Source organism: Nannobrachium achirus (assembly GCF_963921795.1).
Source record: "Nannobrachium achirus genome assembly, chromosome: 9".
Classification (NCBI taxonomy): Eukaryota; Metazoa; Chordata; class Actinopteri; order Myctophiformes; family Myctophidae; genus Nannobrachium; species Nannobrachium achirus.
Genome location: NC_137818.1, coordinates 53483734 through 53500378, shown reverse-complemented (window position 1 = coordinate 53500378; position 16645 = coordinate 53483734). Strand labels below are relative to the sequence as shown.

Here is a 16645-nt window from a genome sequence, read left to right as displayed (position 1 = left end):
CCATGGTTACCATAGACTTCCATGTAATTGCGCAATTGTGTAAAAAGTGCACGCCCATGCCTAGATGATCCGTTCAGGCATTCATGATTTATGGGCCATTATGTTTTCTTCAGATGTAAACAAACATGGCTGCCATGTTTGAAAGAATGGGTTGGTATGGGGGTTAAACATGCAATTTCGCGATCGCGATCATGCCTAATACATTTCTGGAGGTCCAAAAAAAAATGTTGAAAAAAAATAAATAAAAAAATAAAAACTTTTTTTTTTTTTCAAAAACGGCCCCAACTCGGGAAACTCGGGTTGGCACCAGATGTGTTAAAAAAGAACACAACGTGAGCTTGTATATCGGCTATTTGCACTATTATTTTACTTTAAAAAAAATATCTGAACATTTTTCAATATGGAAACGATTATGATTATGAAAAATAATCGCAATTATGTCAAATAATCGCAATTAGACGATTATGTAATAATTGCGACAGCCCTAGTTCTAATAGTTTGGGTTGCAAAGGTGGAAGCAATTTGGTAATAAAAAAAGAAAGAAAGAAATTGATACCAGATCACGTCTGGTGAACCAAACCACAGATTAAGCAATTGTCATTCGCGGTCAACAGAGAGATGTACATACAGTAACACTAACAGGATGAAAAACAGTAGAAACTTTAATAAGCAAAAGTGGACGGACAAACGCACACAAGCAGCAGACCAGCAACTTTTTCTCTCTGGTTGGCCTTTGCGCTGAAAGCTATTCAGTATGAGTAGTAAGGCAATGAATACAAAATATAATTATTACACGCACAGTCGCGCATTGAACTCAATTTGGAGATCTCCGAGGAATAATATGCTCCATCTGCCTCAGTAAATGTATATCTACCCAACAAACATAAATACAATTCCTGGCCAAATATTTTGCATCCAAATACAAAAATAACTCTCGTTTCACAATCAATATCACACTCTCATGTCCAAATAACTTAAATATAAGTGCCAAAAACATGGATCAGTACACTAAGGAACATAAAGCTCTGATACAAAAAAGGTGATTTCCAGAGGCAAAGACCGGGTCACATTGATGGCTGTTGAACAGGGTTATAAAAGCTGAACGACTGGCTCACATTAAACTGTTTCACATTGGTGAGTAAAGCCTGCGTTTCTACTTGGTTGCATGCCGGCTGTCGCGCACCAGAAATAGCAGCTCTACAAGCTCCATGGCAATTAATTATAATTAGATAAAGTAAATGTTTAAGGATGGTCATTTTTGTTCTATTCTGTAGACCTACAGAGGAAAAATCGTACGCAATGTCTTGTGTATGATTCAACATTTCAGTTAGGAAAAGGAACACATTTCACAGCAAGGAAAACTAATTGATCACTTAAGAGTTCGCATTCTTCTTGTTATTGCTAATGGAAGGGCACTCCATCCCATTAGTGTGAATGTGCTCCGTGTGTGTTCAAGTTTGGTCTTGAAGCACGCATGGCGTTGTGAGCTTGTATTGCAACATCTGCTATTACCGCTTTCCAGTGCACGATAATCACTGCAACCAAGTATCAATCGGGGCTACAGTAATAACAACAGACTTTGATTCGTCTGGCTCAAATATCAGTTATTTTCATTAATGAACATGAATTGCTGAATAATGCCACAAAAAAGGAAGAAAATGGACAAACCATTTTCCTGGATCACATGAACATGGACGGCTTCAGTGGTCATATTATTTCACAACATAACATATCGTCGCTGTCGGGCGATGTCCATATTTTGATAGGTAGGGTAAGTGATTTAATTTAATTCAAATAATAACAAATGGGTCTATGTTCTGATAGTACTAGTTACTATAGAGTGTTTGGTCCATATCTGGACTGAAAAACTGTTGGGTGACAAGCTTTCCTCCAATCAGGATAGAGTGGGGCCTTCCTCCAATCATGGTCGAGTGGGGGCGGGCCTTATGTGCCAAGGCCCGCCCCCACTTGATCATGATTGGAGCAAGGCCATTGTCACCTGCATGAAAACTGAAACTTAAAGGAGTAGTTCACCCCCAAAATGACTTTTTTTTCCTATTGATTACTCATGCTATGGAAACTTGAGTTCAATAAAAAAAAAATGTATTTGTCGCATTCCTAAGACAATAATTTGATTACAACAAATTTGCCCCATTGATTCCGGATGGGGAACCGAATGTATTTGGGTCCCTGCAACCAAGGGGTAAATTCACTATAATACTTTTTGTCTTTGGAATGAGACAAATACAAAAAAATATTATTAATTGAACCCCAGTCTCCATGGCACGAGTAATCAATAGAAAAAAAAAAGTCATTTTGGGGGTGAACTACTCCTTTAAGTGAACTCACTTACTCTACCATTAACTTTTGGAAAATGCTCTACTTCATCACAGTACAGTGTCACACGAAAGCATCAAATCTGCAAGCTCAAAACCTAACACGGTGCGTTTTGAGCTTGTAGATCTGCTAATTTTGCCATTTATTTATTTAAAACCTGAAAATTACCAGTTTTGGATATGAGGTTTCCACCCGAAAGAGACGATATATTTTATTTTTCAAAGTAGAATACATCCTGAGTTCCTGAATTTCACATCAACTCCAGTCTTAATGACAAAACAAAGCATTAACACCGTTTCAAGTGGTTCATACGCGAGTGGCGGAAGCAAACAAAATATATGCAAATCAACGTTATGTAAGCAAGAAGATCTGTCGCCAAAGTGGGATTTCGAAAAATACTGAGCCTTTCCAACTATAAAAAAAATCCTTTCTTTCACACACGCACAAACAAAAACACACACAAAGAAATGATCAATGATCAATACCTTATCTTAAAACAATTTCAGTTTTTTTTAACAACTGTACACTCTTCAGAAAACAAGATAATATTAGGAATTTGCAGGTTATTTTTTTTTTGTCCTACAGTATTGGCCTGCGGGACGGACAGAGGCACATTCAACAGAACAGTGGTTCTCAAAGTGGGGTCCAGGGACCCCCGAGGGGCTTTTGAAGGGGTTCCAAAAGAGCCAAATAATTTGACAGTTAGGAACCACATGGGAGTGCTTGCGGGTCTGTAATTCTGAGAGTTATTGTGGTTTGTGTCCTGATTCATATGGAACGGGTGGGTATATATGGGGGGGTCCTTGAATCGTAAAACTTTGAGAACCCCTGCAGTGAGCCTGAACTGGCCTGTGGTCCCATAGGGTCTATCTGGAGCTGTAGTCAGGAGAGTAGAGCTTTGGACTGCTCCTGGAGCCAGAGCCATGGACGGTGTGGTTGAACGAGTTCATCGCTGAAGAGTTGACACCTGAAAACACACGCAAGAGGAATTAGTATCTCTCTGCTCTCGGCCAGTCGGGTCAAAAGCAGTCCTAAATTTAATTTTTTTTAAATTTATGCTTTAACTATTACAAAAATAGCAGATATACAAGCTCACAGCGAGCTTGTAGATCTGCTATTTTTTGCAAATCTTTGAATGTATATCGTCGTTGTCGAATGGAAACCTTATATCTCCAAGTTCCAAATTTGTATGTTCTTTCGCAAAGTAAAGCCCTGCTTCATCCTACAAGACCGTCGCACAAAAGTAGTGAAAACAGCAGATCTACAAGCACACAACGCGCGGTGCGAGGCGTTGTGTGCATTTTGGACATACAAGGTTTTCACCTGACGACGACGATATATTTTTAAAGCAAGCATTTATAACGCAAATCTCTCTTTCTCTTGGTCCCGGAACAACATATTTTCAGGTGGGGGTCCGCGGGTCAAATACATATCATTCTAGGGGGTCATTGACATGAAAAGTTTGAGCACCACAGAGACTTTCAGAAAACCATTGGGATAGGTCTTAAAGGGTTAAGAGGAGCTCCATATCTACCTGATGGAGGCGGTGTCCTGTGGATGAAGCCAGGGTGCTGGCCTTGCTCCCTCGGAGAGAAAAGCGCATGGCACACTGTGTGTACGATGAGAAGAAACAATCCAATACGGTATTAGAATAAACATCTGTCAGAAGATATTTGTCCATGGAGCAAACAATGATTCTGCCAAAAAACTAAAACACTCTCTGAAAATTACCTGCAGTATTGTTGGTTAGCATAATGTAATATCTCTGTCAGGTGGAAAGTCCAGGATTTAAAAACAGCTAAAATAGCAGATCTACTAATAGTACAAGCTCAAAACACAGCGAGAGGCTTAGAGATCTGCTACTTTTAGTATGATTGAGTTGTGCGTCACTTTGTATCATGCTATGAGCTTGTAGATCTGGTATTTTTTTAAATCTTGGAAATTTGTAGCAAATCTTTGACTATACCTGTATATTTTTAAAACGATAAATTTTAATTCAAGTATTTTCTTCTGGGGTTTCTTAGAACATATTCTGAGATATAGCCGATCTACAAGCGATCGGCTATTTCCACTATCAAAGTTGTCAAATATGTCAGTAATTTCTTTGTATATTTAAGTTGTGTTATGATTGCCATGTGAAACTTCAAAGCCTAAAAGCCAAACTGAAATGTAATTGTCAACGACAAATACACATTTAAATCGTTATTTGAGTGACCATTAATCGCCATGTAAAAGGTCATAATCGTGACAGCCCTGGGTCCTTCACATGAACAACCACAGCATATAGCAGCATAACATTTTTCAGAAAACTGTTAGAGGATCGTCCTCGGCTCCTAATGCTCTAGATAAATTCCATCGTGCAGGGCCAGGTCAGCTCAACTCTATTTCAGTAAACGGTCTGAGGGGGTTCCGGGTGCAGATTCAAAGTATAATTCAGTGAAAAGTTATAATCCGCACTCAGTGTCAGGTTTAAGAGTCTTTTTTTAATGCAGAATAGCAGCAGCAGCAGGCAAACAAACAGACGCGTTTCGGCTACGCCACACTGATGACGGCGTAGCCGAAACGCGCCTGTTTGTTTGCCTGCTGCTGCTGCTATTCTGCATTAAAAAAAGACTCTTAAACCTGACACTGTGAGTGCGGATTATAACTTTTCACTAGATAAATTCCAACCCACCGATGACGACGATGGCAGTGCCCGCCAGCAGGGAGAACAAGGTGAAGAACATCATCTGGTAGGAGTCCACCAGGCTCTGCAGGGACTGGCCCCCCTCCGCGCCCACAACTGGACTGGCAGCTGTTTGAGAGAGGATAATAACGTCATGTGAAGATGGAAGATCTGTTCAAAACCCCATGTGAACAGACGCTCTCACACCGCCAAGTGTTAGCCAAAGAAATGAGCCGTGATTAGGGATGGGACGATATGAAAATTTCATATCACGATTATTGTGACAAAAGAAATCGCGATTTACGATATTATCACGATAATCAGAATCCATTATCCTGGGGCGGAACATTTGCCAAAAAAATTGCAGATCTACAAGCTCACAACGCGTCGCATGGTTATTCTTTGGCAAAGACATTTGATAGAGAGTGAAAAAAAGACTGTATCAAGTACATATAAGTACCTTTTACCAGGATATGCTGGATGGTACTGGATAGGCAAATAAAAGGTGAATTGATCCCAGTGCATGACAGAGTGTGATATCACGATTAAATCTCCATGATACGATTATTGTGAGTGTTTTTTATCACGATAAGCGATAATATCGTGTATCGTCCCATCCCTACCCGGATTAGAACGTTTTAGTTTCCTAGTTTCCGTTTTAGTTTGACCCCCCTTTTTTTAACTAACTGAAATCTGAATGGTCTACATATAAAAAAATCCCATTAATAGTTAATGGAATGATGTATGGCTTCCTTACAAAAAAAGACAACACAGGCTTCATCTTCTTCTGCAGTCAACAAGAGACTAGGAGACCTTTTTAAAGGAACTAAAGCAAAGAGAATATGAGCGGAAATCTTCACCTACAATATCGGGTTTCCATTTCCATGTTCGCAAGGAATACCTTTCCTTCATCTCAACGCCAGAAAGCACAGTAAAAGCTATACGATCTGAGGCATGCGATCTCCTTCTTGATCTGGTCTCAGAATAGAACCCTGACCTTGCGTGGAGGGAGCAGTGATCCGCCATTGGCTCTTTTTACACTACGAGAGATCAGAGAGTTGTGCTCCATATCGCCACTGTCGGGCAGAAACCTCGTATCTCCAAGTTTCAAATGTGTATGTTTTTTCGCAAAGTAAAGCCCTGCTTCATCATACAAGGCTGTCACACAAAGGTAGTGAAAACTGCAGATCTACAAGCACACAACGCCTTGTGGTGCGAGGCGTTGTGTGCTTGTAAATCGGCTGTTTTCACTAGTTCAAATAATTTTTTAAATGATAAATGCAAAACGAAGAGTTTCGGACATACAAGGTTTCCACCCGACAACGACGATATGGAATTGAATATATTATGCTTTTAAGTACAGTAGTAGAGTTTTATTACGGTAGTTTGGGTTTTTTATAGTGACCCGGGTATCTGTAAATCTGTAAATCGAATCGATTAACTTATCACAAATGGATAACCTTTTGTTTATTGTACAATCGATTGCCTCCATTAGTTGGATTAACTGTTGAACTCGTAAACGAGACGAAGCTCTAACCTTGCACGGAGGAGTCCGCCACGTGCACGAGGCCCACGGGGATGAGGAGGGTCTGGCCGGAGGAGGGGCTGCTGATGGAGATGTGAGCAGCACCCTGGGGGGCCGCGGACCCCTGGGGGTCCAGGGCACTGACCGTGTACCTGGAGAACGAGGGGGACGAGCCCTGGGGGGACGTCTCCTTCTCCTGGACGGAAACGCCGGGGGACGTGGACACCACCTGTGGACGGTCGCATTGGATTAAAGCAGGGTGTCTTCGATGTTTTCAGGCCGAGGATCCCTTAGTGGAGAGAGAGATGAAGCAGGGACCCCAACAACCTTCTCATAGATTCCATATAGTTTCATTGTTTGACAGCACAATCATCAGTGTATTTTGGATTCATGTCAATTTGTGTTTTCAGATATCCAACCACTTGAGCCGTCATTACCTAATAAACTTGACCTTTTACTCTGTACTTAGTCTGCTCTTTTTCCCCTCTACACCAAACCTCTTTGCCGAAAATAGCAGATCTACAAGCTCACAAGGCCTCGCAGCGCCAGGCGTTGTGAGCTTGTAGATCTGCTATTTTTGGCTACAGTCCTCAGAATATGGACACTAGGGTTCAAGTTGTTCATAAAAAAAGGATTGGAAGATTTGGAGGACCCCCTGTAGTAACTCTGAGGACCCCCTAGGGGTCCAAGACCCCCTGTTGAAGACCCCTGGATTAAAGCAACAATAAAATCAGCTGAAGAAATCACAGATCGATGCTTTAATCTTCACTTTTATATGAAATATATCCGAGACTATTAAGGTTTTATGGAAGAAGACGCTTCTGAACGTAATGCTAGTTTTGAACACTTCAAAGTTCTCTAATGCAGTTGAAGAACAGGGGGTCCGGGGACCCCTAGAGTTACTATGGGGGGGCTGCGAAATCTTTGTGTGATATGATCATGTTTTTTTTTACATTACTTAAACCCTAGCATCCCTATTCCGAGTGGAACATTAGACAAAAATAAGCTCACAACGCCTCGCGCGTATATTGTGGGGTCCCTGCTACATCTCGCTCTCAGCAAAGGGGTCCTTGGCCTGAAAACATCGAAGTGGTGCATATATCAACATTTTGTTCTTTCAAAATAAGTTTGCTGAGGAGAGAATTATAAAATAGTCTTTAAGCTCAAAGCGTCATATCAGAGTTCTCTTTTTTTATCAACTGTGGCTTCTATTAACTTCAGGATAAAAAATCACAGATTGGATCTTTTCTAAAAAATAATAAAACGGTTCAAGGCACTGTCGAATTTACATTTTAAAAGGTCTGGTGACACTGTGTGCATCACAGGAGGCACAGTCATCATTAGTGGTTCTCAACCTGTGAGTCGGGACCCCCAGGGGGGTCCCCAAATTATTTTGAGGGGGCCCCAGATGATTAACTTATTGTGCAACATTATTTTCTCAATCAACAGTAAACAAACCAACATAAAGTTTAAGAGTATAGATAGACTATAGAGATAATCTGCACATTTCTAAAGTGACAATTTAAAGACTTTTTAATGCCCCTAAAACGACAAATTAAACATTGGCCAAATTGTCAAACATTAGAGGCAGAAATTGTGAAAATAGCAGATCTACATGCTTACAACGCCTCGCATCGCGAGGCGTTGTGAGCATGTAGATCTGCTATTTTCACAATAGAACCGTATTCTACAAAATGTAATTCCTCAACTCTGCTAGTCAGGGTGGGATGGGGGGGTCCCCAGCTAAAATATTATTATTTTGGGGGTCACGGCCTATAAAAAGGTTTGAGGAACCCCTTGGTCTACACCACTTTCCCCAATGAAAACCCAGACCAACAGCAGGGTCCATAACCAGAAGTCAACAACCAAAGCGCCGTTACCTCCATGGCGGCCAGCGTGGCGGCAGGCCCGTAGACGGTGAGCTCGGCAGAGGGGTGCAGGGCGGAGAGCAGCAGCTCGGCGTGGTCGGCGTACAGGCCTGGCTCTACGGGCAGCCGGACGCCCAGCCTCTCCCCGGGGACGGAGCTCCCCTCCAGGCCCGCCTCCACCAGCACCTCGGACATGGACACGCTCAGTACGCGGCTCTGCTGGTCGCTCAGCGGCCGCAGGCTCATGGAGCATGTGTAGAAGCCTGGGAGAGAGGGGAAATAAAAGAGCAGACTGTTGAGTATATTTCAGAACTGGGAGATTTTTCACTATATGAAGAAGGGCATTAACGACTTGTGATTTTTGCAAGTCGACTCGACTCAGTAAAAAGTTGAGTTGAAGTCGACTTTATTGTTTGATGACGTCGTCACACTGTGCATGAAAGGGGGGACAAAACCAGAAACCCTGTGCTCAATTCCATTGAAAAAACACAGTTGGAAAAGGAGAGAATCATTCTTTCCTTGACAATAAGCAATCCTACTGTTTGAATGCTGTACACACGCACACATAGAGCAAAAAATAATGATGAAAAAATATATATTTTTTTATTATTATTTATTTATTTTCAACTTCCGACTTTCCCTGGTGGGAGTCGACTTATGTAATGAAGTCGACTTGTCGACTTTTTGGTTAATGCCCTAATATGAAGTAGTAGAGTCTGCACACTGGAAATGCAGGGAAAAAAAGCTAGCGCTGTATTTCATTGTTTCAGCTTCTTTTAACACAATTAAAAGAGACCCTCCAGAAACACATGGGCAAAAAGCCTTGATTATGCAGGCTAAAATCCTTGATTTAAGGTCGTTGCACACTGCTGCGTTTTTTCGTTTCGGAGCGCATAAATAGAAAAAACAACCTCACGTTATGTCAATCACGTTTACACACTACCGCCCGTTTCGTATTTATTTTCGGACCAGGGTTGATTTTTTGTGATTTTCGCAACTGTCGCCACTGGGTCCTTTGCTCTCTCTCTCTTCTCTCTCTCTCCTCGGCCTGAAAAATGCTTTAGAGGATTTCAGATTTCCAAAACGCAACGCAACAACGGAGTGCAGTGTGCAACCAGCTTTAGCGATGAAATATGCTATTCTTATTCATGAATGTCTTCCCCTGCGATTGATCGGTGAGTGATCGCGATCGGCCAATAATGCCTCTATCGGTTTTAAACGGTATCGGCTTTGCCGATCTACCAGCTAGATGAGCTATTTTCAAAATATTCATCTGTGGGACTGAATGTAACCTCAGCTTCAACTCCTACATGTTGAAATGTAATATTTATTCTACACATTTTTACAGCATTGGAAAACGTTAAGAATGTATGTGTCATGTCTGTCCTCCTACATAAACCATACTAAAACAAAAAAATATATTTCCCCCCCCCATCTTTTCCCATTTTCATACATTTTCGAAAAAGCTCCAGGAAGCCACTAGGGCGGCGCTAAAGAGCCGCATGCGGCTCTAGAGCCACGGGTTGCTGACCCCCGAACTAAGGGTTCCTTGGCCTGAAAACGTTGAAGACCCCTGGCATAAAAAAAAATGTATACAAATTCCACCAGGACGGTGTACTACTGTACGCACACCAACAGCACACAGGGGGAAACCCTGGTTATTTCACAGTCACAGCCTCCCATTACCTTCTCTGCGGGGATTCTAGGGAATTGCTAATGCCCCCTGGAGGCCTTCCTTCAGAGATAAGCTAACAACTGAATTGAAGCCCCAACGTCCCAAACACAATTACACTAGTGCTATGAGGCCCTGGGGGGGAGGGGGGGGGGGGCCTCCCCAACGCTCAATACATCACCCGGACACCGTTTATAGCTGGCGCTATATTCATTCATTCCGCGAGCGTTCCAGGTATCGATTGGAACACCGCCCTGGTAAACAACGTTGTGTGTTTGTGGTGGCCCCCACAACCCGAGATGCTGAGCGCGCGCAAAAAAAAACACACACTCTCGGGCTGTTGCGGAGGCTGACTTTGGAAAATGGGGTCTTTCACTTTGTAAAAGTGAAGACTTTTAACCCATTTAGGGCCGAGAATTATTGAATGCTTTAACCGGTTAAAAATAGCAGGTATACAAGCTCACAGCGCGGCACGGAGTGCCGCGCTGCGAGCTTGTAGATCTGCTATTTTTGAAAAAGTCGTGAAAATGTGTGCAAATGTTTGAATATGTGCATTTTTCAAAGCGAACGTTTGTAACTAAAATTTTGCTTCTGGGTGGTCCCTGGAACTAAATATTTTGAGATGGGGGTCAGTGGCCAAATAAATATCATTTTGGGGGTCCTTCACATGAAAAGGTTTGAGAACCACTGACATAGTAGTCTCTCAAGAACAGACTAACTGAGCTCCAGTTAAGTGAAAAGGACCTTTTCTTTGACGATGGCTATAGCCAGATTGCTGACATAGAAACATAGTTTTTTTTTTAAATCTTAGAAGGATTCAAAAGACACTTATAGAACCGTGTCAAAATTCTAATTTTCACGATTTTTCAAAAATAGCAGATCTACAAGCTCGCAGCGCGGCACTCGGTGCCGCGCTGTGAGCTTGTATATCTGCTATTTTTCAATAGTTAAAGCATAAAATAATGATACACAATAATGTGTACACCCGTTCTAAATGGGTTTAATGTGTAGTTAATGATGTGAATAGTGAAGGTCCATCAGTGGAGACAGGTGGTGGAGGAAGAAGCCACTGCGGCAAGGATAAGATAATGCGGTCATTGCCCCAAACTTTTAAAAACACTAAAAACAAACCTTCTATACTTCATTGATCTGGGTGGTGGGTGCCCCGGGGCCTTTTATCTCCTCCCTCTACAACACATGTCTTGTCTGAAAACGGACCATCTATAATATAAGCTCACAACGCACTGCAACACGTTGTGAGCTCGCCTTGTAGAGCTGAATGTTCAGCTCAGAACAGGGAAGCACGGGTTCCACGCTTCCATAGAAGAACAAATGACTGAAATCAGTCAAAGCATGTGTGTGTGTGTGTGTGTGTGTGTGTGTGTGTGTGTGTGTTGGGAGCAGTCTCACCAGTCACAGGGTCAAAGCCTGTGTGTGTGTGTGTGTGTGTGTGTGTGTGTGTGTGTGTGTGTGTGTGTGTGTGTGTGTGTTGGGAGCAGTCTCTCCAGTCACAGGGGCAAAGCCAGTGTGTGTGTTGGGTGCAGTCTCTCCAGTCACAGGGGCAAAGCCTGTGTGTGTGCGCGTGTGTGTGTGTGTGTGTGTGAGAGAGTGCGTGCGTGTGTGCGTGCATGCGTGTACTGTGTGTGTGTTGGGAGCAGTCTCACCAGTCACAGGGTCAAAGCCTGTGTGTGTGTGTGTGTGTGTGTGTGTGTGTGTGTGTGTGTGTGTGTGTGTGTGTGTGTGTGTGTGTGTGTGTGTGGGGAGCAGTCTCACCAGTCACAGGGTCAAAGCCAGTGTGTGTGTGTGTGTGTGTGTGTGTGTGTTGTGAGCATTCTCACCAGTCACAGGGTCAAAGCCAGTGTGTGTGTGTGTGTGTGTGTGTGTGTGTGTGTGTGTGTGTGTGTGTGTGTGTGTGTGTTGTGAGCATTCTCACCAGTCACAGGGTCAAAGCCAGTGTGTGTGTGTGTGTGTGTGTGTGTGTGTGTGTGTGTGTGTGTGTGTTGGGAGCAGTCTCACCAGTCACAGGGTCAAAGCCAGTGTGTGTGCTGAACACGCTGTGGGTGCTGAAGTCCACCTGGTCGCTGGTGAAGCTGAGCTGACAGCTGATGGAGGTCTCGGGGTGCAGCTGGGCGATGGCGTCCGTCTGGAGCGAGGAGCACGCTCCTGCAGGGGGCGCCGTGGGGTCAGACAGACAGACAAGCACACAGTTAGGATCTCTCTCTGGTGCCTCGTTAGATCCTTCAGCAGCATGCTGAGCATGGTGCTCCGTTAGGTTGAAAAACTCTCATTCTTAACTCTGAGGCTGATTCTAGAAAATGCTTTCTAAATCAGTATTTCTCACAATGTTCTCTTCTGGTGGCTCAAAACATTTTCAGATGGGCCATAATCTCTTTCTATTCTTGCACTGACCATTGCATTGGACATTTTTTCTTTTGGCTCTGCACTATTAGGTTGTGTTAGTATCAGGCATCATTTTAGTGGCAAGGCCACTTGGTCCTTGGAGTTGTCAATTTGTTTTAGGGCACAAAGGCCAAATGCCAGGGCATGAAGGCCATCAAATATACAAGATTTTAGTTCATTGAAATAATTAATTAGTAGTAGTTGAGTATTTTTTGCTTGTGTTTGACATGGAGGTGAGATACTTGCAGCACTTATGGACACTTTTGTTGGGGCAGAATGGGGCACTGTATTGTATTATAGTTGTGCTTAAGGTTTGCGTTCAAGTTGGCTGTTTCCCATTGAGCATTGACAGTTTTTTGACTCTTTATATATTCTTTGTTCCCTTTCTTTGTTGTGCCTAGCTCTTTACGGTACTCTGTTCTTTTTCTATTCTTTTCATACTTCATAATAAACATTAAAATCTAAATTGACACATGATGCTTTCCCAGTTTTAATGGGTTCATTCAATCGCCGGCAAGAACGGGGGGCTTTAAACCTTTTTATGTCAATGACCCTCCAAAATGATTGATTATTATTTGGCCTTGAACCCCATCTGAAAAGATTTTGTGCCAGGACCACCATAAGATGATTTGCGTTTTGAAAATGATTCAAAATAGTTTACAATTCTTCCAAGATTTCTTTTTTAAGTGATTAAAAAACCAGCAGATCGATCTACAAGCTCAATCTGCTAGCTTCCCCCCAGACGCCCACTTTGAGAACCACTGCTCTAATTGGACTGCTGATTAAAAACAGAATTAGGTTTTTTAACAAAAACACCATTAAAAAAAGAAAAGATGCTTAATTGGCTCACCGCCGAGAACAGGGGGGGCTTCTAATGGACTTGTTGATTAGAACAGAAATGGAGATGTTTTTTTTTTTACCTATGAGGTTGGTTCCTCGTTCTTGTTGAATAGAACAGGAATGGAGAGTGCTTTTACCTATGACTCTAGCCGCTTTCCAATCCGAGGGGTTCGCACTTTGAAGTGCGCATTTGAAGGGCTATGACGTCACTGGGCCGCGCCAAATAGCAATGCGTTGCGTTGCGACGCATTGTGAGCTTGTAGATCTGTGACCAGTGACGTCATAGCCCTTGAAATGCGCACAAAGTGTGAATCCCTCGGATTGGAAAGCGGCTTGTGTCTCCATTTCTGTTCTAATCAACAAGAACGAGGAAACAACCTCATAGACTATGAGGCTGGTTCCTCGTTCCTGTTGATTAGAACAGGAATGGAGTGTTTGTACCTATGAGGTTGATTAAAACAGAATGGAGTGTGTGTGTGTGTGTGTAAACTCAGCACAAAAAGAAAGTAAACTTGACTTCGGTACCATTATATAATACCAATTTGTATTGTGTTTTATATAATTTTTATCGTTGATTCGTCACCTTTACGAGGTACAGCTTGTAAGCATCGGGCATTCGTGGAATGAGCACCACAGCCAAACGTGTGGGTAGCGCCGACCAAAATGTCCCAACATTCAGTCCATTATATCTCCCCTTTAATTATGCTAAATGTTATTTTATTTGATATCATTGTTATCGTTGATTTGTCACCTTTACAACAAGGTACCGATTGTAAGGATATGGTATTCGTGGAATGAGCAACACAGCCAAATATATGGGTAGCGCCCCTCCAACAATGGTCAAAATGGCCTGGCAGGCCTGCAATACTGTTCTTTTGGTGTTCATCTTTGTTGCTTGGTTCATTGGATGATTACACTCTCCCACAGTAATAAGGAAAAGAAAAAACAACACATATTGGCCATTTTTACAATTTTAAGCTCAGTGTCAGGGGAGCCCAAAATGAGAGTAAATGCCAGCAGAACAGTATTGCAAGCGATTTTGGCACATTTCTGGTCGGCGCTACCCACACGTTTGGCCGTGTAGCTTCATGTGCTGAGTTTACTCAGCACAAAAAGAAAGTAAACTTGTCTTCGGTCCATTATATCTCCCCTTTAATAATACGAATTCGTATTGTGTTTAATATCATTTTTATCGTTGTACCTCGTTTACAACGAGGTACAGCTTGTAAGCATCTGTACCTATGAGGTTGGTTAGAACAGAAATGAGAGAGGGTTTTTTACCTATGAGGTTGGTTCCTCGTTCTCTGGTGGTGATGAGGACCTTGGTCTCCCTGTCGGTCCTGATGGGCGTGACCTGAGCCATGACGGCCGTCCTGGGCGCCGCCTCCACCACCACCTGCCAGCCAGACAGACACCACCACCACAAAGGTTTGGAAAAAGTACTTAAAGTGATAGTTCACCTATTTTTGACATAAAGCTGTGTGAAATACTTGCCATTAAAACAGTGGTTAAAAATGTATTAATTGATTACCAGAGTCCCGTGGTCAGAGTTCTGATCAGTTTCTAATGAATATTAAGTAGTTCCAATGGGGTGGGGGCCATTTGGCGTGGCCCAATCATTGAAAATAGATTAATCCACAAAACTAGCGTCATTTGTATTGTTGGCCTATTTCTACCATATAGAGCGAGGTTTCGTTCTGATCAGCTGCCTGCAAAGCAACTTGTTTTGGGGAAATACGTTGCAGCGGCGTAGTGATACTGGACACAAAAAATAGTACCATGTGACAGAGGGGTCAAAGTTGAACGAAAGTTGGTCTATTTGGTAGAAATAGGTCAACAATACAAATGAAGCTAGTTTTGTGGATTCATCTATTTTTAATGATTGGGCCATGAGCCCCTGCCAAATCACCGGAACTACTTTATATTCATCTAAAACTGACCAGAACTCTGACCACGGGACTCTGGTAATCAATTAATATATTTGTAACCACTAACCACTATTTTAATGGCAAGTATTTCACACAGCTTCATGTCAAAAATAGGTGAACTATCACTTTAACACACACGTGACTAACCGGTCATTTTGGCCGATTTTGAGATCGCAAAGTGCAATAACCATCCCTGTGAAGGTCTCAGAAATTTCCCCTTCCATGACTTTTCCTAAATACTCAAGACATATGTTCTAGTTTCTTTTCCCCTTCTGAAACGTTTCCTACATATGAAATAATATACGATTATACCACTCTGACTGCATTTATCAGTCAAATTGACAGGTAAATTCTCTCCATTTTTTGCCCTCCCCTGCTGCCAAAGGGGGTTCTATGGGGCTTTTAAGCCGTGACATCATTTTGTAGTCAGACCTCCAAGCAGATGTATTGTCAATATGTGTCCCTCGCTATTTCAACAGATCCGAGACAAAAATAACGACTAAAGTATAATTCTACCACTTTCCTGTCAAAACAAGAAAGAGAAGACATATTAGTAAATAGTTAAAATAGTAAAAAGATTCACGGGCACTGGGGCCTTTTGGCCCCAAAAGTTCTCCTCTACAAAATGATGTCAGACTTAAGAGCCCCATTGTCAATAGAACAACAGACAATAGAACCCCGCTGGCAGCAGGGGAGGAGGTGTTGCTCTCCTGGGCCAAAAGAGAGAGAATTATCTGTCAATTTGACTGATAAATGCAGTCAGAGTGTTAAGTTATTACTTTAACCATTAGTTTATGCTTTAACTTTCATTGCCGTGCTGTGAGCTTGTACTGTAGATCTGCTATTTTTGACAAATCCTGAAAAATGTGTGCACGTCTTTAAATATTTTGACCCGATTCTATAAATGTCTTCTACTAAATCAGTCGTTCTCAAACTTTTTCATGTCAAGAACCCCCAAAATTACAACTATTTGGCACACAGCGGCATGCTGTGAGCTTGTAGATCTTATAGATTGTATAGTTAAAGCATAAAATAATGGTTAAAGTGGTTCCAGGTCTTAAAGGGTTAAAATAATGTAGAAACACGGTTAAAGTCCGGAATTCACAATGTACTTGTGTGTGAAAGTATCTTCAGTATCTTTATCAAAATGTACATACAAGTACCAAAAGTTCACTCATTATGCAGAATGAGCCAAGCCATGTCCCATGTTTCCAAAAGTACAAAATGTATAAAACTCTCTTGAAAATAGTAGATCTAAACCTCAGATTGTGAGCTTGCAGATTGGCTATTTTCAAATGGCTGAAAAGTATATAGGGCTTAAGTGGTTAATGTATGTTTTGTAATGATAATCAAAATCTACAAAGTAATGGCCTTATCATAGTGTAGTCCGCAGAGATGGTTTATCACCAT

General features: G+C 42.2%; 1 protein-coding gene across 1 annotated transcript in view; it reads right to left on the bottom strand.

The window, feature by feature from the left end:
- Positions 1-2926: 2926 nt before the first annotated feature.
- Positions 2927-16645, bottom strand: part of nup210 (nucleoporin 210) — a 144170-nt gene continuing 130451 nt past the window's right edge. Inside the window, exons 34-40 of the mRNA XM_080732510.1 lie at positions 14589-14703; positions 12084-12230; positions 8408-8658; positions 6540-6756; positions 5012-5131; positions 3872-3946; positions 2927-3304 (exon numbers count right to left, since the gene is read on the bottom strand). Coding sequence (XP_080588636.1) covers positions 3204-3304; positions 3872-3946; positions 5012-5131; positions 6540-6756; positions 8408-8658; positions 12084-12230; positions 14589-14703 — 1026 coding nt within the window. The 3' untranslated portion in view covers positions 2927-3203. The remainder of the gene's footprint in view (positions 3305-3871; positions 3947-5011; positions 5132-6539; positions 6757-8407; positions 8659-12083; positions 12231-14588; positions 14704-16645) is intronic.